The 25,925-nt window shown below is 35.2% G+C and overlaps 1 protein-coding gene across 3 annotated transcripts in view; it reads left to right on the top strand.

Moving 5' to 3' along the window:
- Positions 1-25,925, top strand: part of LOC113501823 (protein real-time) — a 55,971-nt gene that overhangs the window by 4,172 nt on the left and 25,874 nt on the right. For all 3 annotated transcript variants that reach the window (XM_026883104.1, XM_026883103.1, XM_026883105.1), the window contains exons 2-3: positions 21,847-21,996; positions 22,397-22,528. In XM_026883104.1, coding sequence (XP_026738905.1) covers positions 21,847-21,996; positions 22,397-22,528 — 282 coding nt within the window. The remainder of the gene's footprint in view (positions 1-21,846; positions 21,997-22,396; positions 22,529-25,925) is intronic.

Genomic DNA, 25,925 nt, shown 5'->3' with positions numbered 1-25,925 from the left:
GGCATACAGGTTTAACCCAGTCTTTTGATTGTGGAAACAATTGAACTGCTGAGAAAACGAGTAGTGGTCCTAATGATTTGCTGAGTGGCCCCAAAATATTGTGAATCATTCTTATTGTTTGTAAGACAAACAAGTTGTGAGATTTATTGTCGGATATCGTGTAACGGACACTGTTCCCAGCTGTGGTATAGATGTTGTTAGATACACAGAAATGGTATCTGTATCTCACTCGAATATTATAGCGATTTTCTTTGTTTGTCATGTCGTTATCTAGCTAATCTCTTTGACCTTGTTTGAAGGTAGACTTGAATGATCTCTGTTTTTCTTTCTCAAATTCTCATTTCAAATGTACGCTTTAGCATACTCTAAAAGAAAAAGTATAAGAATAAAATTGGATGACTTACAGTATTTTTAAAGCAGGAATACTAAGTGAAGTGAAAATCGTTAAAGATAAGGACACCATCAATATTTATAAAATAGTTCACACGAGAACATATCAACGATGATTGATGCAGCTATGCAATGGTAAACTATTGAATGGGATACACCGCCATAAAATCGTGCGAGACTAACATCATGCAATAACAATAAAAGTCACTTCGCAAACCTTTGACGGAATCAATCCGAGTCTTTCATAAAGTCTCTTCACTCCGACAATTGCGTTAACACTAATCGAATTATGTTTTCATCCAAAACATGTTTTGAAGGTAGCGATGACCGATCAATAAGACTTAAAACAATGTTGTTTCAAGGTGATTGGACCTCGTTTAATCTCTGTATTTTTAGATATTGTTGGTTTGTTTATTGATTTTTATCAAAACCTCATTCTGGTCATAGGATTTTGTCATATGGTATTTTTACTACTGATAACATTACTGATACCGCAAATCTGAGATTTTTCACAAAAACATAGTTTATCTTTACCAAAAAAACATATTATTCTCCGTGTTTATTCATATCTAGACCGAATTGTCCTGGCTTGTAGCCAAACACTCCAGCTTAAGTTCATCCCATATTTGTTTCTAAGATTGAACAAGATTATGCTTTCATATTATTCCTCGAAGTAATCAGATTATCAGCGGTACCGTGGGTGGTGTTACAAATAACCAGGCGTTTATTTCTTATATTTCTGCGCCAATTGGGTCATCTAATTTTGTAGGCCTACTATTAAATTAAGATCTTGATACGTTAATTTTTTGAAGTAAGATTTTCATCATAACTGCTATTTTGGCAATATATCGTTACCTAAGTTATTCTAACGTAGCAATACATTTTCTGTATACTTCGCAGGATTAATTACATTTACGGGCAAAGGGTGATATAGTCCATGCCTCTAGGGAATATAAAATCTAGAATTAAATGAACACAACGATTCTTGAATATCTTGCCGGCTAATTTGATTTAAATCTTTATTGCTCTACCACTGAAACTAATCCGAGGTTTTGTATTCTGTTCTCGTTTACTTTATGGCTGAATAAGATTAACATTTCATATGCTCAAACAAGGTTCGTACATTTGTCCTCAAATTGTTATTGTTGAGTCAAGTTGTGTGTTATCCTAAATACCGTTCACTGACTCATGTGGACCAGTACATGGAGTCAATGTACATTATGTATTTGTTAAATAATAACAATAGTTATGTGAGCGGTACTTACGTCACTGGTATAACTAATTGGAGTTCGGAATGCTGTTATCTGTGTACCCTAGAAGACACACTCGCTCGTTTACGACACTCCTAGAAATATATTATGAAACCAGACTATAATGTATGCATAAAACTAGTCGATCGTTGTCTACAGAAATATTTTTGGCGAAATTCCCAAAGGTCGATTTCTTTTTTCTCTAGCTTATCTTTTTATGCGGGTCTACATCCCTTGAACATGAGCGATTGACGATATTAATAAGGTGTCGGGTCGCATCTGGTTCAAATTGACACGGGACCTTAGTAAATGGCACACGAAAATAGGACGAACCTCAGAGGATGACCGACGTAAATGATTCTCTGAAAAATATTTTGTAGCCTCTTGGAATCTTGTCGGCAACTAGAAGTTCGAATATCTACAGAGATTCCAAGAATTATGTCCAAAAAATGTCAGGCACCCCTTGTAAGGCAAGCATAGTGTCTAACTAGTTGGCTTCAAGAAATCTAAGGTAGTATACCCCTCAATTCCAATTACGTAATTTTTTACGTAATTAGTAATCTCAAAGTTTTGGATAACAAGTTCAAGAAGTTCTCACGAGGCACCAAGGTCTCACGTGGTACAGTCATGGCTACTAACAATTAAAGTTCAATAGAACGAGCCAGACAATACCAGTGCTACTGTAGGTGACTTCGCACGTCTCACAACACGTGCACTTGCGTAAACATTACTCATTTATTATGCTGTTAATTATTTTATTGGCCGACACGTGAATTTATGGTTACGCGATGTTGTTCGTCTTGTTTAGGTTTTTGAGCTGGAAGGGGTAAAGTGCATGCTATTGGTATGTAGTATGCGATCATCGTCAACAAAGGATATTTTGGAACTGTTCACCTAGAGCCTGTTTAAAATAAAAACTTTTGGTTTTGAATCATTCGACTTTAGTTTTATGAATGAATACTGAAACCATTATTACCACATCGCCATAAATATTCACATCCGTGAGTATGTAATGTAAATTGCAGTTCTAAAATTTGAGCTGCGCCATAGTTCGTTAAACCGTCCCCTCTTAGGGTTTAAGGGTACTTAATCGCTGTTGCTCTGGACAATTAGGTTACGACAAGAGCCGTTGCTGCTCGGACTTTGGAGTGGTCAACCCCAAAAGGTCACTTACCACGTCCGCTAAAATAACAAGTGAAAGTTTTGCCCACATCTAGCCGGAAAAACACTGTCATCCAGTGCTTAAATGAGTGTTTGTATCCGTCACTTCGAGAGCCTTGGAAAAAAACGATGTGTACCAAAAAGGTCAAGCGTATACTAAAAACCGAAAAATATGAATTAGTGAATGTTTAGGAACGGAAAAAACTGAGGGATACGCAAATTCTTCTGGATTCATATTTAATCGTAATTATTTTATCATTGTTCCAATTTCTAAATGCGTAAACAGCTGTCGATGCTGTCTTATTTAGAAATTAGTTCAACGATAACACAATAATTACCAATTATGTTTATCAATTCCGGAATACTCAATATCAATGTGCGCCCAAATTATTTTCAACACAAATGTTATTCTAATGACCAGCTTTATATAAATCTAGCTATATATCATATTCATTTCTCAATACAGACTCAGTTATGAGATGATGATAGGAGAATGAGAGTTAGACATAAATAAAAGACCTTGCTGTATAAAATAGTGGTGGATGTGTCCACGCCGATAACAAGGACGGTTGCTGCGGTATGCGGAAGAGATTGCTTTTGACCTTATTCCCAAAATTGCTTCGCGTTTGATAAATACTTTCTGTGTATTGACACCGTCACGGGTAAACGTTTTGTAATGTTCAATGATTTAAGGACTGCGTAATAGTTTTTAAATGACACGAATATTTTTGTGTCAGGGGTCTGTGTTTCTTGGTCTTACATTTAAAGGTCTGCCAAAAAAAGCCGATTAATTTACTCTATCGAGCTTATCCTTTTATTCTCTGGTTTGAAACTATGCTTTCAAAACGATCATCCAGAGTTTAATAAATGCTCCAATTATATTGTACGTAACATTCCATACCACTGCAAATTTTATTTAAAATGTCTTCTGTAAAATGAAGTAAACATATCCGGTATCGATGGGGCCATGATCATGTAGCATCAAGCGGTTTTGTTTAATTAAAATTAATAACCCCGGTGTTATCGCACGCCAGTAGTATAAACAATTTTCATTCGTTTAACACGTGTTTTTAATTAATACTTCCTTTGAACACGTTTCTTTATGTTATGTCCATTCAATTTGCTTTCACAAATATTCCTCACATGGCTCGTTGGCCCCTTTGTCCAAACGATTGATTTTTGCAGTACGAGTTAAGGATATTAATGTTTTCCTGTAATATAATTCTCAGCGATTCCCACTAGCTGAGGCAGGATGTTAATAAATTGTTACTACCTTTATTGGAGACTTTGTCTAAGTAATTCTATTAGAAAAACTTTTAAAGACTACAAATTGTGTCTTCATTCATACCAAAGATGCTTTTGGTTTTGGTATTTAACGATGGCATCTTTTTAACCGGTAATGCCTTTTAATGGTCAAGGTGAATAGACATTCCCCAGGCTAGCAAGAAAAAGGCTGGAACGGCAGGAAACGGAAATGATTCTGTCTGAATATGGACGCTCCTAATGGGCCTGTTAGCAATGTCCCACGGTCTATAAAGGCTTATATTTTTATGTCTGGATTTCTGGATTTTCTGATATAAAATTGTTTTTGCGAAATATTTTTATACTATGTAATATTTTATGGTAGATAAAATGGTATGTAGTATGTCAACGCCGTTAGAAAAACTTCCGGATGTAAACAAGAACTGATAAACAAAGATATCAAAACTAATTCATAATAAAATAACAAAATCTCGTATAATAATATAATCAGTAACCAAATGACTATGTATTTACCGGAAACAGAAATAGGAAGCTGATTTCTAAAAGCAACTTTAGGTAAATTAATCTAAAAAAGAATAACTCAGAAAATTGATCAGCGTGCGGAAATTTTATGCGGATCTTAGAATATCTAGACTAGAAATTCAATGATATTTCTAAACCGTTAGGTTAGAGTTAGAGATAAATAAATCAATGCTTGTGCAACGAGTTTAATGAATATGAATGAGATGATATAATACATATTGTTTAAAACAACTAAAGCTATACAACCACGATTAATTTACACAGCAATTTAAAATATTCGATTTGTGAAGAAACTCTCTGAATTTCTATTTCCTCTCGTAGACTTAATAAGGGAAGTATGCTTTTGCCATTAACTGATATTGATCTTCTCTATGCAAAATCCAAGCAGGTCAGAATAATTAGGTCACATTAATCACTATCTATTTTAAGCTTAGTTTCACCTACAATCCGGACTATTTACGTTTTGAATGGAAAATCACTTCATTGTAATGTGCTATAAATCAAATCGCCACAATCTCTGAAATTGAAATTGTATAATCCATAGATGCAGCGAGCTCCGCGTTTCTTGTGTAAATAAACAAACGGCTTGCGTCTGCGCAGATTTACAACGGGATTATTTTGATTCTACGATAACTGTTTAATATATATCTGAGTTACCTTGATATTGAGAGCTAGACACGTGTTCTGTATCCTTTGTGCCTTAGCCAAGTGTCGGTACTTTAGGTACTTGAATTAATGCCACAATCAAAATATTTGTCCGTGTGTGTCCGTCGACAACTGATTTGGAGTTTTGGGTTATCTTAACGGTCAATAAACTGCTTTTATCTTTGTTACAATTTGACTGTTGTAGTCGCGTAAGATGAAAAAATTGACACAAAATCGTCGTTGTGAATATAGTTTGCAGGCATTTCATTCTTGAATCTTGATAGTATATTATTTTGTTCTTGTTGTTTTGCTAGAAGTTTGTTTTTAGTGATAATGGATCTCTGAGTGACCTTCGTCACAATCGTTTTTCCGTCCAGGTTAAAACAACAATAGTATCTTACTTCATTATCAGATCTGTCACATGAGGGCGATAGCATGTAATTGGTTAAACAAAGCGTTCTGTCTTCCCTTCTGCTGCATTTACTTCACAAACATGTACTTCCTCACTGCACCTGTATCGGTTATCATAATTTTTGCCTGCTCTCAAATAGCTAGGTTTGTTATCGTGGTGTTGCGATATTTCGCAAACCGGTGAGGACCGGTTTCGTGATCACTAACCAGTTTGCACCGGTACGGGCTATGTGAAACGTTTATGGAGTATGTTGACGACTATTCGAGTGTAAATATTTATCAAGCGGCAGAAGTAAATATTTATTGCAGTTTGTTTGAGAAGATTAAGATTAAAGTGATTGATTAGTTGGAGTTTCTGGAAGTATATTTATTTGAACTCCATTGTAAGCTTCTTTATGTACAATGGTTTGTAAAATTTAGCGTACATGCCCGGATGGTGGATATATCTACTAAATTAAATTAAATATAAATCCATGATGAAATTGTGAGCTTCTGCCCGCCACACCTATGCGCACAGTCATATTCCATTCTCAGCATTCGAGCAAGCTAAGGAAATTGCCAATTCTCAACGAAATAAGCATTTTAAACTAGAGTTTTATCGGCGGTACTCTAGCATATTGTATACATACTCCATTCAATTCTTTTATGTAAGTACAATGTTGGAAGTATTTTACGTAAAGGAGTACATTCTTTACGAGCGTTCCCAGCTCGGGATGCCGCTAAGCTGGCCTAAGCCCCGTAATTCAGACGAAATTCTCGTCGAATTTGAGTGGTTTAGATATCGACAACTCTCCTTAGAGCCGTAAAGATGAACTAGTGACGTGATGTTTTTTGCCACGCGTTTTTGGTCGACTTTTAACTTCACTTCTTTTTACGGTTTCGTCGACTGCTTCACCGGACTTTGTTGGCGACACCCAAAGCGCATCCAGCCAGAGCAAGTAGAATAGTAGAGTCAGCAATGAAATCTGAGGGCACTCTCTGCGGGTTTCGGATCCGACTTAATCGTTGCTGACTATGCATATTGACAGCAGAAACAAAAAGAGAGACATCTATTAGGAATGACTATATAGGGATCTGTTTTACTGCTGTAGTTAAGTTTCCTTTCTAAATTTTAAACATAATATTGTACTTGCATGTCCCAGTTATCCTCATTTGTTATTTAAACTGATATTTCCTTACAACATTTGACGTCAACTGCTAATTTCCTGCGGGTGTCCCGTTTTTAGTAATTAAACTTGTTAGCGGCTTAAAATTGAGTAAGGTTTCTGGTATTAAATGAATATCTCGGAATGAAACTTGACAAAGAATTCCAAGTACGCTTAGAACTTGTGAAACCTTTTAGCGCGGTGTTGGGAAATTGCAAAAGTCACTCAAAGCCATTTAATTTTAGAATTTAATTCGAGTCAATCTTGGTTCATTTAGCGTATCAGTAGTATCAACAGTGGTTTATTTATTTTTTGGCATTCTTTCCAGCCTTCATTTGTTTCGTAAGGTATAAATGGTTAATTGTTGTTTTGCAAGATTTAATTTAAAGTCATCACCGTCCTTGGTTAATCATTCGTAGAAGTAATTTTTGTTCGCGATTCTCATATGCAAATGGAAATGCAAAAACCAAATGCCAATTTAAAATTCTGATTTGCATTGCAATGAAAATGTTTTAAGGTTTTGCTCTTTTGTTAAAGTTTGTGTGTTAGTGTGTTACTTGTGAATATCGAAGTTCAGGAGTATAACCAAACGCTGTTTACCTTTATTGATGTTGATAGAGCACTTTAATATATTATCAGTTAGTTAAAACTCCTGGGGATCGTGACCTTTCCCATACGTATTTATAGAACCTAATTTATAGGAGGTCGATTTGATTAAAGTTACTTCCAAGATTAGAAACGTGGAGCATAAACATGTCAGACCCAGCTTGGAAACTTGTAAGGTCATGGGTGACATGGAGAAAAGAGCTCATGTATTTAAGTACAAAACTACTAATTAGAGTATCTTAAAGGGCAATTTAAAGTGCATGTTTGACGTAGGGATTAGTTGCGTGAGTTCTTATATCTAGATGTTTCGATTCCAAATCTTAGCTTATTAACAAACTTGTCTTTTTACATCTCGATATCTAGAGTTGAGAGTAACGTCTACTTTGTTCTTAGGTGAGCTGTCATTAATCATTTTTTCTTTATTTTTCTCTTTGACTAACTTCAATTGAGAATTCTCTTTTGGATTTGCAAGTGTTTCCTTTGGCTCGTCTTTAGCTGTTCGAAAACCACTTTTGAAGGCTTAAATCTCTTGAAATTAATACGAAGGTTCAGCAATTACCTGATCAAATTGATTGTAGGCAATGGTTTTCGAATCAATCGCCTGGATAAAAGGTCAGTGAGTTACCTTCCTTTAGAACTGTTTACTTTTCAGTAGATTGATTGTGTTTAAAGGTTAAGCCCCGATTGGGAATGGAGACAAATTAAAAGAAAATAAACTTTTTTGTTCCATTTTGTTTTAAAATGGAGCCTTTGTCGTCTGATTCAAAAACGTTTGTGAAGGTTAACACCCACAGTAAGATTCATTTTAATCAAACTGCTAATAACAACCTTCGCTAAATTGTTTTTGTATTTGCAGGTGTATAGGTATTTGTATTTATCTCTGTAGGTTTGATCTCTTAACCCCTAAATTGACTACTTCCAACTACTACAATTATTTGATCAAACACACCCAATCACAAATAATTTGAGGAATTCATTGGCGCCCAAAACTTTATCATAACCCGAAAGTTCAGAGTTGAGTTGGTTATAAACAATAGATATTGGCCACGAACCATTCGACTCTCAAGTTTGGTATGCGCCGTGATCGGTGACCCTAAATTATCTTAAAAGATGTCGACCTACATGGTCGGATTCTGCGTCGCTGAGATAGGACACGTTTCTCTTGCGTACTTAAAATATATTCACTGTTAGTAAAACAGATTTGCATGTTATAGAGTGCTGGATTATATGGTACCTGGTAGCTTGGGGGTAGCTTGTCGCAAAAACATAGCTAGCGATTTGACAAAATGATTCAGATAGTATCGATTTGTGATTCGAGAGTAAAAGACAGAATTTGGATTGAATCTAAGATATAAATGATACAGAGTTATCTTGATTTTGATACTGACATATCAGATTCTAAAATAAGATTATTGTATTGATTAAGAATTAATTAATTATTCTTATATTTTATTATTAACAATCTTATATTAAACACGTGATGTTCCTGAATTATTGTTATGGTTAATCTCTCGTAACATTTGCGCAGGCGGGCTTAATGTCTTCTATTAATACCAAGTTTCTTCTTCAGCGGCAAATGTATGATTACCGAAGTTAAATCAAATTCAAAGAGTGATATAATGAAATGTGCTCACGCTAAAACTGGTTTAACAGCCGTGACAGCTACAGAAACATTCGCAATTATAATATTAAGCACGGATAGATGTTCGCCGCGTGCCGAAGAACGTGACTTTAGAACATTGTTTACATACCGACCTGTACTAATTCGCTACAACAATACGTCTTTCAAGTGTCAATAAACGTGTCAAAAGATAAATTTACGACGAAACGTGGCGCTCCGAAAGATAAAGATATAATGTTTGTCACATGCGCACGAGTTGATGTTTGTTTGATTTTGTAAATCGATTTAAGTTTTTATTTATATGTTGTTTATTTTTTTCTTACAATTTTGAAGATTTTGTATGTTTAAAATTATCTTTTTAATTTTTCGTTTAATAAGAATAACGAATATGTACTAGTTAGTTTAAGAAATAAAATCAATGCAAAAGTTCGTTTTAAAAATTAAGCTTAATATAAATCAGTTTTAATGGCAACATTAACCTTCCTTGTTCCATAATTCGCCGTTCCTGTCCTCATTGGCAGTTGCCTTATCCCAATAACCACATATGTGCTGACTGGTTTATCTTAATTTTGACAAGACCAAAGATAGATAATAACTAGAGATATTAACTCTTTAAGAGAATACACTTTCCAGGTTACGAATGCACGCGAAATTCAGTCTGTAATAGGCGTCGCGCGTTTTAAAGTTAAACCGAAAAATAACTACCTACTATTGGCATGGCGATGATTGTGTCTCAGAGTCTCTCTACGCTGAATTTGAAATACCACTAGATATTTTTATCGCAGCCTGCACTTATCTTTACTTACATAATGATGATCCAGAGATAAAATACATGGTTTCGAGTGTATACGATATTGTATGTATAATTATGTAGAGTCGTGATTTCGTACACGTGACTTCATATAGATTAAAAGATAACTGTATCGATGAATCGATTTGAAAGAAGATATATACTTACACGTCTTTCTAAATTGGTACCGCACTGTAGTATCTAATGACTGGGCATGGTCACACACTGTACTTTCAGAGAAAGAGTGAGAATCAAAGGCCATTATGATAATATGAAAACAATATTAAATAAATAAATGCGGACAACATCACATACATTGTTCTGAACCCAAAGTAAGTTGCTAAAGCACTTGTGTGATGGAATTCAGATACAACGAAGGTACCACAAACACCCAGACCCGAGACAATGTAGAAATGTGAATTTTTACATTGACCCGACCGGGGATCGAGCCCGGGACCTCAGAGCTAGCGACACCTTAGTCGATTATATATAGTCTCCTTGGAGGGTAGTCTGGTGATCTCTAACACAGGTTTTACCTTTCACAGTCACCATTTTCTATCTTAGTACATTTCTAGGTATTGTAACATTGTATAACGAAAAAAAATACTGTTATTCAATCGTGGAAAGGCAAAATAATTAAAAGGTAAATTTACGCGTGAATACAAATCTGGCCACTATAGCCCACTACGAAGCTTAAGATTAAACACTTTTAGTTGACGTCAAACGTATGTTCCGAAGCCAAATCGTTGATTTGTGAATCATTACTATGTTTATGGAAAGCTAAAGTTTAGGATTTTTCCACACTTTCATTTATGTGGCATGTGGATTCTGGTTTTAAAACTTTGAAGTTTCAATCAATGTCATTGAAGAATAGAATTTTGTTGAACATTATTCTGATTTAGCCGATCGTAATTTATCCTCACAAGAAAGCTTTTAACAAAAAAAAAAATTGTGTCTCTGGATATGCGTCGTCTATTCTTTAGTTTATTTTTTACTCTTTCTAGTTTAATATTAGCCAGCAATCCTTTATTCGGTATATCAAAGCCTATCTCATATTACATAAGATTGCCTAAGACCTTTGTTTTTACGAATCCGAGAGCGGCTCCTTGTGATAAAAGCTCGTGAATAGGAATCTGGATATAAAGGACGATTGATGGCACGTTTGAACAAAAAATACAACAAAAAAATGTCTCGTGTTACATAACTTGAGAATACTGAGTGACGAACAGAACGGCGTACAAAAATGGTTCTCTTATCTTCGATTTTATACAGTCAGAATTGGAAATTAATAATTTTAATTTGTAACTTTGGAATTTTTCACGGCCATCCTTGAAACAATCAAGATGATGAGAGCTCAAGGCTTTTGAAAGATTAATCTACATATATTCTATAAATAGAAAATATTTTATTCAGTACCAAAAAATATGAATAGAGAAATTAATTGCAAAAGACAAGCATTAATCAATTCATAAATTCTTTTTATTCTTCTTATAAATTTAAAGTTGCCACGTCCTTTAAACATGTCGGAATAGAATAATCAGAAATATTGTATTTACATTTTCAGCGATGTGTGTGTACCAGTTGTATCCATAGCTAGGGTTAAGAGATTTATCGCTAAACCGCTTTGTGACGCGGTATTTCTGCGAAGCTCGGCAAGACTGCCTTCAAGGAATCTTCAGTATGCTGTTTTCTCTTCCCGCGCTACCGCACTAGATTACTGGAATTGCTCCGTAATTAAATTCATGTTCCTACTTGTAGAAACTTTTAGGTATTTGAATTGTGTAATAGTCAGCTCAAACTATTTCATGTTGCTTTGACTGGATTTTTTAATATTTAAATACTAAACGCTGTCAAATGTACAAAGATTCGATAACGTGATAAAAGACTAAAAACAAAAGGAAACATCAAACAACAACAAAAAGCTTTTCCAAATTTTTCGTTTACCGAAATACAAAACATTTCATGATTAGGTACTCCACATTCTATCTCCTTTTACCTTATGCCCTATAAATGCCTATTCCTCCTTTCTCGTTTCTATTGTTACAGCTGCTACCATAGAAGTGTGCACTTCCTTATTAACTGTCTCAATGCATCCATCTCGAGTTTTAACCGTTCCCGACGTGGCTATGAATGGTCATTTATAATCATCACACGACCATTCTTCATTGATTGGAAAATCATTTTTTATTGCTCACTTTCCCTTTAATCTACGATATCATAAGTAACAATCTTTATGGAGAATTTACATTAAACGTTTCTATTCTATTGGTAATATATTATCATATAATTACTGATCCAGTAAATATCCCAAATGTACCTGCCCATGAATGAATGAAGTTATTGAATTAACTACCATCACCCGTTGCGTGCCTGTCGTAATAAAATGGACGAAGACGATAAATGATATAAGAGCACTTTGTTATTAAATATAGGAGCAAAACACGCATGTTATGTAAAACATGTTTTATAAGTGCTTTAACCGCTTCAATGATCTGCCAATCAGTTGACATTATTACCGCCACTGTTCATTATTGTCTGATCTAATATTTTTTCTTATCACGATCAGGTTGCTATATTTCTTTTGTATTTATCTTCTACTTCATACATTGGAACCCATCTATTTATTTAAGATTCTTGATGTTGGTAGTACTTGTTTACAGATAAATGATCTAACAACAAGAAAAAACTTAATTTGCTTATGTCTTCATTATTTTAAACCTTGTGTAGAGTTAAAGTAGTACTTGCATCGTATATCCCTTGGCGATGATCGGTCATGTTACAGGGATCACCGCCTCCGAAGGTCGCGCAGTGGTTTGGAAGCTGATCTTCTTCCGTATATCTACAAATACACACACGCAGCAGTCAATACCACATCAACGTGGCTTCTTATCTTACAATATCCAACCATGGGCATCAAAAGAGCGTTCTAAGGATCCCCCTAGATTCTTGTACTTATTTTTACAAAACCTATAAAGTAAATCGTTTTCTTTTCGGTTATAACCTGACAGATATCTTTAATTTTATGAATAACACATAACATGACCATAACTTTGAAAGCAAATGTAACTTTTATAGTGATTGTGTGTTTTATCTTCGTAGGCTCGTAGCCCGAAGGTTTGTAGACACATTTCTGAAAACGATATGGAGGTACCTTGCCTACCGCTGTAGTAGTATATACGTTACTTGTTTTTAAGTGCTTATTGATGTGTCGTTATACACATTTAAGTTAAAAGGTTACATTTAGCAAGGGCGCTTCTCAATATGTATAAGAGAAGAGGGGTGGACTCGAAACCGTGATTGTCTGAGGCTTGCAATAGATCACTCCCTGCCTAAATGCCTATTCGTTTCCATTGTAAAACCTATATGCCCTTTTTTGTGTGATGCTTTTGGACAAATTTTGACAAGCGTGGATTCACAGTAGACAGAATACTTGTCTTAGATCTTTGTTGGATACAAGCTAATAAAAAATGAAGTAAAGTATTACATTTTAATTTCTTGAGGGGTATTTTCCCCATAAAGTTATTTCAGTTCAACTTCAGCTAGCATGTTGGGGTATTTATAGCTACATTGCACGAATAAAACACATTAAGAGTGTTTAAGGCACGTGGTGAGTGTACTCATATAATACCAGCGGCTATTCTAAGAAGCTAAGGATATTTGCATAAGCCTTTTAATGTCAATGTCAATAACCAAAACCAAACTGATAACCAAAATAATATGAAATAAATAATAAAAATAAAAGTACAACATGCATCTAATTCAATGGACTTAAGAAGATACAAATCAATCACAGATTTTGAAAGTCATGGAAACCAATTTATTCAGAGAACTCCAAGAAATCGCGGAAAGACAGAAATTTGAAACATGGGAATCGTAAATAGTAAGGATTTCATATCTAGGAGAAAAGTGGATGAAGCAACAAGCAATTCCAGGAGGAGCAATGATGGGCATGTTTATCAGGCTAACTTATTGCCTATGCATATCAGAATTATAAGAAAATTACATATTAAAACAGTTGCTGGAATTTAGACCTGCAACTATGTGCATAATAATTCAATCTTTGAAACCCTAGTTCACATAAATACTTAGACCTTTGTTTAGTCCTAGCTACCGCATTAGGTTAAGTAACCTGTAATGGTAGATTAGTGTGATAATTAAATAAATAAATAAATAAAATAAATAAATAAGTTGAGGTTCATTGCAACACTTAACAGTTTTGAACACGTGACCTCGAGGTTGCGTGACCGTAAATTGCTGAGCTATTAACTCCTTAACAATTACATGCGTCATGTCACTACTCGTTTAATTGTACTTTTGTTAATTACACTGTTGCTTGTTTGGTGGTGTTCATTTATAATTCTGAGAATGAAGGGGAGAAGTGACATTAATTTGTTGTCGTTCATTTGAGGTCCCTGTTGGGGCACCATTTATGTTGGATTGTTTTTTATCATTAGAAATAGTTTAGGTATTCCGCTTGTCATTAAGAAAGGCTAAAACTGTACGGAAAGATTTTTTCCTTTATGTAACTACTGCTTTTATTCAATAAGCCTGGAGGTCCACGTTGATCGATGGCACAACATATGCTGAGCTCCCACGCATTGTTACTGTTTTATACATATAGAGAAGTAATACGTGCTAATGTTACCTACATAATATCGATTTTGTTTAATATCGAGGAATATGTGTACTTACATATTGACGTAAGTTATGATAGTGAAAAACAACCTACAACCTGCCACTAAGAAAGGGTTTGCTATGTGATTCTTGAAGAAAATAAAAATAAATGCTATCTGGGCCAGCTTCTAAATAATTAATATAGAAATAATATTGAAATCAGTAATATTCCAAAAACATAGCAACTACTATGTCTACATTACTCATTACTTACTTAATTTCAGTAAATGTTTACAAAACGAATAAGAATGTATCAATTTCAAGCATAAAATGTTTCGCAGTAACCGTTACAGTAATAAGTTTAATTCAAACCTAGTTTTAAAACCAACGGGCCGTGAACTGATCAAAGCGGATTCTTTAATCTCCATAAAATGATGAACTTAACCGCTCCCTCATTATAAATTCCAATAAGTCAATTGGGATATGTATGAACATTATAACGAATCTGTTCTTCTGTGTTATCGTGGAGCTATTACGTCAAGCTTGTGTTAATTAAGTAAGTATGACGTATTAATACGTAAGTGTAATCAAATTAAGGAAGAAACATATTGGTAATAACATTAACTTGAGCATTAATTAGAACATTTATTTAACAGATTTACATACCTTCGCATGGTAAATGTTCTTGTGCTTCATCACAAGGATGTTTTAATCAAATGAAAAATATGATCCAAATATTTTAATTTCTGAATTTCGAAATAAAAAAAATCTTAACCGTCAAATATCAATCAATCAATCAATCATACTCGCGAATTAGTTAAAATTTATTTGAATTCAAAATTGGTACGTTCGAACGCCCTTCGCCGATGCCGGCCGACGATGGCCGAACGGATATGAAATCGTTACGTTACGACACGAACGTTCGAGTACCGCCGGGAATTCGAAATTCGCATTCTGTTCTTTTTACGAAGATTGCGATATTTTTTATTAGATGTATCATAAATGATAAAGGGTTTGTTGACTAGATTTTATGTTTATTTTATTTGAGTGGCATTTTATATTAAAGCTTAACGAGGGATCTTATCTTTCGAAAAAAACGTGTTGAAATCAGAAAATCTCATTTCACCTTAGGGTAAGGTTGGGTAATATTAAACACGTTTTCGTAATCCTGCTGTTTTCTTATTACCTCAACACGAATGTTCTAATATTTTCTTTTTTGAGCATTGTTGGTAGAATATTGCTTGTTTTTCCTATTGTAACTAAAATTACATTTTCTTAGTTTCATTGTTGTTATCGATTGCCTTCAGCGCCTAATTAACCTTGTTTTCGCTATCATGTTTAAATTAGAAACCATAAAATTAATCACCGGCGTGAATCATGCGATTAATTAAAATGTCATCAGTCGTTAAATTGTTATTATATTAGGTTATCTGCGTACATTTCAATATTATTTAGTGCCTATTGTTAACGAAATTGAAACTAAAATAATGACCGTTATCACATAAAACTAATAATTTAAAAAGCAATATTACAGTTGCCTTTACCTGTTTATTAAATCTCAATACGAAGCGAGAAAACAAAATCACTTATCATTAAGAAATCTAACACCAAGGCCTTTCATACACTTTGTGTATTATAATCTCATCAATTTATTAGCTCCCCACTACCTACAGTCCTGCAATAATAACTAGTTACTCGTATAAAAACTAAGAGGTGTGTAAATTATAATCATGCAAATTATTGCATACTAAATACCTGCGTTGAGTAATGTTAATTTTATAATAACAAAAGTTCAACAATCGTATAATGGAATTACTTACAATGTCAACAGTTCAATCTCTTTATTGTTTTTAGTTTCAAAAGTGTTTATGAAACGACTTTCAAACGACGATTAACTGCAACACCTATCACGGTTTTTTTTTCGAATGGGAAAATCATCAAATGACTTCTTCCGTGTCAGAACTTTACTGGTTAAAAGCAACCCACTTCCTTTGCCCTTCGTGTACTGTGGCCGAGGTAACCCTTTCGGACAATCCCGATGCCCTGACAGGCACCAGCCCTAATGGTCTCCTTAGAGCGTGCTGACATGTTTTGAGGCACGCGTGGAACACGAACACGTCTGGCACTGGCCTGGTCCTAATCGAACGGTGAGCTACCCATCGCCAAAGATGGCCGGGAGCCATCACGTGATGTCACAGGCACCTACTATGACTTGTCAAGGTATGACTTTTTTAACAGTCTTTCAGATCAGATGCTAGGCCCCAAGGTCAAGTCGCATAGTCGCAGCGTTTTTGCGACGAAAGTAATATAACACGTGTTTATCGATTCTACAACCCACAATTGCTTGAATTACGACCCATTGTTGCTATTTTCTACGTTCACGTTTTGTCGTTTTTTTTTGTAAGTTTTTCTTTCGCTATTGACACGGTTTACAAGTAAAATGGATCCGGGATTTAAAAACGACTATGTATATTGCCTATTGGGGTTCCATATTCTACGAGTAAAAATAAAACTTTATCACAAAGGCTTTCTGATTTATTTGTACTGAAATGTACACGATACAACGCACGCCTCTAGAATACTAAAATTATTGTCTACAAGACCCTTGCTTTGCATGGTATACCTACTGAAGCCTTAAGTGCCTATTGACTCAAGAGCAACTTGCGGATTAAAAATATTGTCTACAATCCTCGATCTTATCACGGTGGCCATTTTTTTCCCAAGTTTTATTTATTTATCCCGAGGGTGACGGAGAGCTTTGCACTTGACCTTCTTGTCTTTTCGGATGTTATTATAGTCAGAGTAACTTACCGACTTTGCTTTCAGTAATAGTATTCTGTGAAACAAAAAATAAATAGTAGTTTCGAACAAACAACTGGTGCTTCACATCGGTTATTTCATGTGATTTCTCAGACAGCTGACATTTGCCATTGATGTTTGAAACTTGAGTTGACAGCTCACAGGCAAGAACAAAGACGTCAAATGTGACGTGAAATGATAATAACTGTCAGAATACCTAGAGGACATGTTGGCCCGGTGACAATGAACTGTCAACGTTACCTATGACGTCACTGCACAGGTTCTGCGGTCACTGTGATTTGTGGAAACGGTTTGCTGTCGAACGTCCTCGATGACGTATTTAAAAGAATAGCTGCAATTTTCCCATCATAATTTCAATGATGGGAAACCCGTTGGAATTGTTGAATACTTAACAACTTAGCTTATATGCATATGAAATACGAGTATACACAAGTTAATGTGATGATATTCATGTCTTCTAAGACACAATAGGATGCGGAACGCATCGTCGACTTCAAACTAATTACTAATCCAAACAGTTCGTTCAGGAAACTAAAATACACAAGCTTTATTAACCGCAAATTGAAATAACTGTTCTGGGTTTCCTCTATGAGGTATTTATCATTGGCACCGCGATTCTTTGCTCCTCTTCCAGCCGACTAAGCCAACATCAACAGCTTCCAATATAAACTGGGCATCGTAACAGTCCATTGTATTGTATCACTACAAAGCAGGGCTACGTATTGTCCTCGCGTTCTTTGTAAGCAGACAGTTATTATCGCTAGTTACTTTGAAAACTCATCGTTCTACAATATTGCTTTTGCCTTATTATTTCAGAGACCTTGGCTCGAGACTTAAGTCCTAGGGAATTGTTGGAGACATTTCATAACGGTTCTCTTCGAAGCAATAAAAGAACCATATTAAAGAATAAGATGTCATGGACATGGTTTTGGAAAGTAAACCGGATTACCTTAGTCCGTTTTTTTTTTGGGAATAAAATTCTAGAATAGAATAAACGGAAAGATCTCCGAAAAATTCACCGCCTCGAAAACGCTAGGGACTATCTTGTTTGAGCATAGACACGGGTTTTACCTTTCATAGTTAAACATTACTTACATTTGCGAGGGTAAACGTACCTTTAATCCCGGTAACAGAGTTTAATTACAAATGTTTAACACAAAGTTTGAATGCCTTCCATAAATGAGCATTTTCGGAAATGTACCGGGAGAGGTATAAAACTAAAATAAAAGCTGCTCATAGTGCCCGTGTTCCCATAGTACCAGAATTTTTCGTTACCCAGACCCGAAGTACTCCTAAACCTCTATAAAACAGGTGCGCCTTTATGTATGAACATAATATAGGCAAATATCAAAGTAATACAATCTTCAAACGTTATCCTCTATTATTATGTTTCCAATATTCGATGTGCTCGATCCTAAGTAACGTCCTTCTAGACTGTAATTATTTTATAGTAAAGGTCAAATCTATCGAATCGAATGTTAAACAGCTGTAAATACTAAATTCGAACTTTTTATGTTTAGTCAAGTAACTAGGTTTTTAGTCACCTTTTGAATATTCAAATACTTATTTGCTTAAGTGATAATTAAAGTGACACAAAAAAACTAGGTATAGACAAGAAAGTCTTATTGTTGATAGTTTCACATATACATGGAAATATATACAAGCGGTAATACAATGACTGGTTAGGGTTCAATCGACCTTGAAATGAATTTCAAACTGTAGACAGGTGGAGTGAAGGAGGAGACAAGCTTGTCAGGGGGTTCCTTAAAATCACAATTAACTTATCATCTTGAATAATATTCATTTGACAATATCTGAACAGCAAATTCCCCAACGGCACTTTCCACTTGTAAAAGGGACATGGCTTTCCCATCTCATTCTCAGAGTAAATAAAGTTTTCTATCAATATCGTATTGGCATGAGATTAGTTTACCGTATCTCCAGAGGTAAATATTTCCACTGATGTCTTTGTTATGTTTGTGTACAAAAATTGTAGGGTGATGTTAGTTTAAGGCACTTTTCAAATCAAACATTTGAGACAATCCCTATAATCTGATTGGGCTAGTAGTCTAAATTTTTTACTTAGTTCTTTTATCGTTTGGTGTTTTCTCCTTCTGTTGTGTGTGTTCGTGAATATTTTTGGCTCAACTAATTACAAGTCATGTAAATTTTTTGCCTCAATTGTAAGATAAATATAGCATTCAAATTTGCATCTTTGTGAGTTTTTAACGTATTATTTTATTTTCAGTGACAAACAATGCACTCCATTTTAAAACACTCGGAAACATGCAAATTCTTCGTCGCTATAATTCTGCATTTTCACGGCTATTTTTCGAATCCAATATCCTCGCATGTGCGCTCAAAATGCACTTTAGAAGATGTCCTCTTGTTGAGATTTATCGTCTTTTTACACTTCCACCCCTCACTCGTGTCTGCAGCATTTTGAGCACGTTTCAAATCGTCCCCTCTATTGCGACAGCGGTCTGTATCAGTGGTGTCCGTGTAGCCGTGTCTATCGCTACATGATCCTTACGTGTACCGCAACTATTTATATTATGTGGGATTACGGCATTCGATCGCAAATATTTACGACTTTCGAGACCGTTACTTTTATGTGTATAGGTAATCTTAGATATCTGGAATGAGCTGTGTAGCAGTCGATTGGTAAATGTTTCTTGGTTTCTTAACATGCTGTAGGCTAGAAATTTTCAGACTGGCATGGTCAAATGCCTAACTTATAAATCGAAAATATAGCCATAGGTTTTCGAGCCAGACTTCGTTATTACAATAATAAAGCGAAATGTAAAAGATAAATAAAATAATACAACAATTCTCTAAATTAATTATTCACTTCCAAAGACATTGAATAAATAAATATCCAGACGTCTTGAATCAATTGACGTTAAATATTTAAACAACTTCAGCATTCATTAAAAATTCATTTTTACATTTCACGAAAGGGATAAAGCAATTGAATAAACAATATTAAACTTTATAGTAACAGACATAAAAGGTATTTCACTAGTCCCCTCGGATTCCATACAGCAATTCGACGGCAGGTGTAGAATTTTACACGGCATTCTAATAAGTAAAATAAATGTAAATTAGTTTCTGAAACCTAATTACAGTACTTGAAGTTCTAATTAAATGCCGACTGGCACTGAAATTATAATGTTGGCTGTCGAAACTCTTATTCATAAACAATACCAGGCACAAGGTACCTATAGAAAGAAGTACCATAACATATTACGGTTGAAATAAAAAAATCCGTCCATTAATACTTGAGACATAATACCAGTTTAATTGGTTCATGATAATAGATTGACCAAGATATTTCTGTGGTGTTAATAAAGCTGAAGATAGATGCAAATTTGTTCTAATGCAAGGAAGTTATATAAAAAACTGTCTCAGCTGCTTTGCAATTATCTCGCCCCCTTTTAGATAAAAGATTGCAACATAATTGTACAAAATGTGGGCGTATAACATTAGCTGCCTATGTGACTAAGACTAAGAGGCATCATGCATGCACGCACACGTTATGCATGTAACACGAATGAGCTGTTGACACAAAGGAATAGTTCAGCGATTTCAAAGTGCCACAATAGATCGTAAAAATTGTAAACCAAAGGTGTAAACCGCGTTATGTGGAACTTACGTAAAATCAGATGGAAATGTGATTGATTATTAAAAGGTAATGCACATGTTCACGTTAATTTGTACTGGAGATATACACTTGAGAAACTCCGCACATAGCTACATAAGTGTCATAATCTAATTTATATTGTTCGATTTCAGGAAAAGTATTGTATTATTTTGTCCATAACTTAAAACAGTCGAGAAACCAAGATTCTTGCTTAAGCAATTTCAAACTATTTACTTAGTTTTCAATCAAACAACACGCTTGGATAGGTACTTATTATAACTTGAAGTTGTTTCAAAGTAAGAAAACAATATTGCCAATAACAGAACTTAAGGTTAAAATAATACTTCTGTCTCTTCCCGAGGTTCATAAACATGAATACTTGATTCATGCCACAGGCTTAACTGGGGTGCTTACAGAATGGGAACGCAGACATTTTCCTGCCCCGTTTGTTCCATTTTCATCGTTTTATAATCTACCAGAGGTCTGAGCGATGGACTCAAAAGATTTCAGTTATGGGGCTGTTAATGAAAATTATTTAGGTTACCGCTCAGGATCTAAGCCGTGAATTTAGAGTTCGAACACGAAAATAAGTGTTTAGATATTTATCGCGTCTTGTAATGGTAATTTTGGGCCGCGAAAGTAGGGCTCGCCTGTTAATTAATGGTGCCAGGGTTTATTAATCGTTGGAACACAAGACTTTTGTTTTTAGGAAATTCTCAGACATTACGCTAATTTACTATAACGGTGAAGTTTGTTATTTTACTTACAAGTCGCGCTAATTTTGTTTCTTTTGAGTTATGATTTTGTACAAAAAAAAAACGTTTTTATATGTTCTTGTATTCAAACTATCTTCTGAAAATTGTAATAACATGCACAAACATGTCGCAATCCTTTACTTTACGTCATTCAGTGTCTAATAATTTCTTGTTCAAGCAATGTCTGATTGTGTACTTTTCTTGTCCCAGGCCTACGAGAGGCGGTTTCCGAGCTGCCCTCAGATCCCGGTGGTGGTGGAGTGCGTCATCACAGAGGACAGCTGGACAGCAGACAACTCACAGCGGCTCACCACCAGGCGGTGCCAGCTCAATGTCGAGGCTCCTTATCTTCTTAAGAAGGTAAGATATCTTGCATGCAATGTAAAAGCAGAAAGAAAAAGTGTTTTTTGAGCCCAACACAGATGCACAATTACCGGCAATGAGCAATACAATGAACTAACAACGAAACAAACGAAATACTTTCATACAGAAGATTTCTGTATTAGCATCTTATGTCTGTCTTTACTGCCGGGCTGCCAGATCAGCGTATTATCTGATAATTACTATTTAGTTTTTTTCTACTGGGGGTTTTTTTATTGTTTACTACTACACTATCCAAAGTGGACAGTTCCGTTTTGGAAGTACTATATTTGTACCATGCATGCATGAACTCTAGTCCACAATGACAACATCAATCCACTTACTTTAAAGGTCATTTTGATAAATGGAAAACCTCAAACAATGTTATTTTCGTTTTTAGATGATTGGTGTCGACTACATCTACTTCATCCAGAAGAACGTCTTGGACCTCAAAACCAGGACTCTGGATATCGAAGCCACGAACGAGACCTTCGCCAACAGAGTTGGAGTTGTCGAGAAGTGTAGATACTATGTGAGTAGCGTTGACTTTAGATAATACCTTTACAAGTCTATTTTGGAATCTATCTCAAGCAGCAGGAGTTGTATTCTGTAACATAGGAGATGACTAGTATTAGGATCTATTAAAGGAGCAGTAGTATAGGATCGGGGGATATTTCCATTTCTACAATCCACCAAATGACCTACAATAGAAGTCTCGGTATAGGAAATATATTGGTAATCGCATTTCCTAACAGTCAACCAACTTCCGCGGATTTTTTTTTTGTTCTAATTATAATCATTATCAATCCTGTTTAAGCATTCGAAGATAAGCACAGGATGTGATAATAAATATACTTATGTAAAATAGTTTTGTGTTTATTATTTTTATTCCATGATAGTAGTCCGTAATAAACCATCTTGTATAAATACTACAGAGTATTATTCGGTATCAGAAAATTCAAAATATTTTCCACCGGGCAAGCATCGAGCGAAATCCATTTACTTCATTCGATTTGCGATTGGAATTAGTTTAGTTAATGCCGTTACTTTAATTTCTGCGAAATACAATCTCAATGATACTGGGACATCCATCTCCGTAACTGTACTTGTTGTTGCTATTATTTTGCGCACCATTTAACCAAAGTTCGTTGCAACATCTCTACGTTAATTGAAATTTGCAGAATTCGAAAGTGTCATTGTAGTTCGCCTGCGTAGTAACTAATGAAATTGTTCTGCAAATACAAACACTGAACTATGCATTAAACGCTAAAGTAGTGAAGTTTACTGAAAACAGCACCAGTACAGTACCTGTCAGTAGTTCATGCACGTTGCAGGAGGGTCTCGACCTTGCTGGGTCGAGATAAGAACCATTAAACGAAGAGTTTATAGTAAACAGTCGTCTATACCACCGATACTTCTGTAAAAGATATAGGCACTTAAACGTGAAATGCTTATAGTAATTGGAGTTAGACTTCGATCTCCTTGAATCCTCAAATATTCCATTTCGTTTTCTGTACAGCGGAAATAGTACAGATATAAAATGTGCTGGCAAATTTAAGATGTTTTTTTTTTAAACTTAACCATGCAGGTACAGACATGGTGGATGTATACAGATACATCACATTTTAATGGAAAATTAGAAATTAATCCGAATACAGTTAGTGTCTTTGTCCTGAATACAAACACGTATGTTAATACCGTGATATAATTATCATAAATATTACAATCGTTTTAATTAGCTCAGATGTATCAGGCAGCAAAGCAACGCGTTTATGGTAATTATCTCACTAATCAACAGATTTCTCCTTACAATGTTTATAGCAGATGATTCATAAGATTACGTTTCAGTATTTATAGTTACTTGTTCTACGTTAACTGTATCTATATGAAAATATTCCGGAGTGGAAAGCGCCCTGTTTCCAAGGGATCCGAGTTTCCCTTGTGCCAAAAATAACATTGCTCGGGTGGCAACGTAATCGCCGCCGGCTTTTCATAATAATTGAGTTTCCTTTTATGGTTTTTTATATTTGTATTTGTTACTGTTAGGCAGGTGTTTTGAAGGGATCTTGGAAATTTAAAGATAAGTGATACAAGTAAAAGATGATTTTCTAGTAAACGAATAGATCAATCATATGTTAGTATCACGTCTGTGTTTGTTAATGGTTTGTTATCAAACCAACGATCTATAAACACAGAGGCACTCGTAACACGCTGTGTACCTCAGAAAGCATGTTGAACTTGACATTGGCTTGTGTTTCAACACTCGTTAGCGTGTAAACATACGCTATCAACTTGACCCACTTTTTACTTATTTTTATCGATTTTTATATTGTACTAAACAGGTAAGGTTAGTGCTAACAAAATATAAAAAGTGATTAATACCCAGTTGTAATCAATCTCTCTCTTAATCGGTCCCTCATATCTGAGGATCGTGGTCAGCATCAGGGCCACATTTGGAGCGGATGATTTTCCTCCATCGGTTTCGATCCAGTGCATCTCTCACCACCGCATAGAATTTTGAAGACGATGTGTCTTTTATTTGATCGGTCCATCTGGTTGGAGAACGACCGCGCGATCGTTTGCCTTCGGTGTTTCCAACGACAATCAATTTCTCTAGACTTTCATCGCCTCTGCGTACTGTGTGACCAAAATAGGATAGAATGCGTTGTTGGCATGTGTAATCAATAACTCTTTGCAATCCAAATTTTCAAGGGTAAATTGGTTGTTTCGTTCGGGGAATACGGTCAAAATAAAAATGAATTATGTATAGCATGAAGAACAAAAGAGAATCTACTGGAATGAATTATGCTTCAATTTAAATAATCGTTTGGGATCGCCAGCGTTCGATAATACTGTATCTATTAACATAAACCTTAATTGTTCTGGTGTTCATTGCCAAATTGGTGGAAGCTGCCAATTTTGTGGCAATGTTGTACCAAATTGTTGTGGATTGCAACACGAAGGACGAGGGGGGAGGTGAGGAGGTTAGGGGGAAGTGGGGGGGGTGATACTATATTGGAGGAAACAGTAATAATTCAGGTGATTATATCTTTGGTGATGCAACGGTAGAAAGTTGCACGCGATGAGCTTGCTAATGACGTGGTGCTGGTTGGAGCTGTTTTATTATTAGATGGCATGCAGCACCACTAACTAGTCTTACTGGGCTTCCTTCTAGTATTGCGGTAATTAGGCCGATAATCATCACGTCGTTAATTACTGTACGTGTAAATTTTTAACACGGTTTTCTTTTAACTCTAACATTTTGCCAAGAATCAATTCCCCAAATCTTCTATCTTTGTTGAGTTATTCGATATAGCATCGAATATTTTCATTCATTCCTCATTAATTTTGTATAAAACTTTCGAAGTTTCTTTTGACTTAAAACCAGTGAACCAATGAATTTCACGTGTCATTAGGTATCAACATTCAATGGCATTGAGGAAAATCAACCAGTCATCGGGTGCCGCACAACCTGTCTGGAACCACTATTTTTTAAACAAGTACTATTTTGGCCATAAACCTGTTAAAATACTGGTCGTTTTGAATCAAGTCCAAGTATGTCGCTGCTTTTTGTTTAACTTCGGAATTTGATCTTTGTTTTTATTGAACAGCTTCTTGTATTTTTTTTGTTTATCACGCTGTCTAGACAAACTTTAATTCTGGTTTTTTTTTCACACAAAGAGAACGGGCGTTTGCTGCCTCGCTTATCTCTGGGCAAGTCCACTTTCACACAAAGGAATATTGCTTTGTAAAATGTATCTTTGATTCACGAAAATACCCGTCCTTATTAATTAGTGGTTTTTCTCTGACGACTCATGTTTTGGCCTACAATTATCCACCACTTCGTGTATGAAGACTAGAATTTCGCTACATCCCTCATTGCAAGGGAAACGTATTAACCAGACACATGATTAATACTTCCATGCGTT

Source organism: Trichoplusia ni, chromosome 16 (assembly GCF_003590095.1).
Source record: "Trichoplusia ni isolate ovarian cell line Hi5 chromosome 16, tn1, whole genome shotgun sequence".
NCBI lineage: Eukaryota > Metazoa > Arthropoda > Insecta > Lepidoptera > Noctuidae > Trichoplusia > Trichoplusia ni.
The sequence above is the reverse complement of the archived record's forward strand: the minus strand, read 5'-3'. Positions and strand labels throughout refer to the sequence as shown.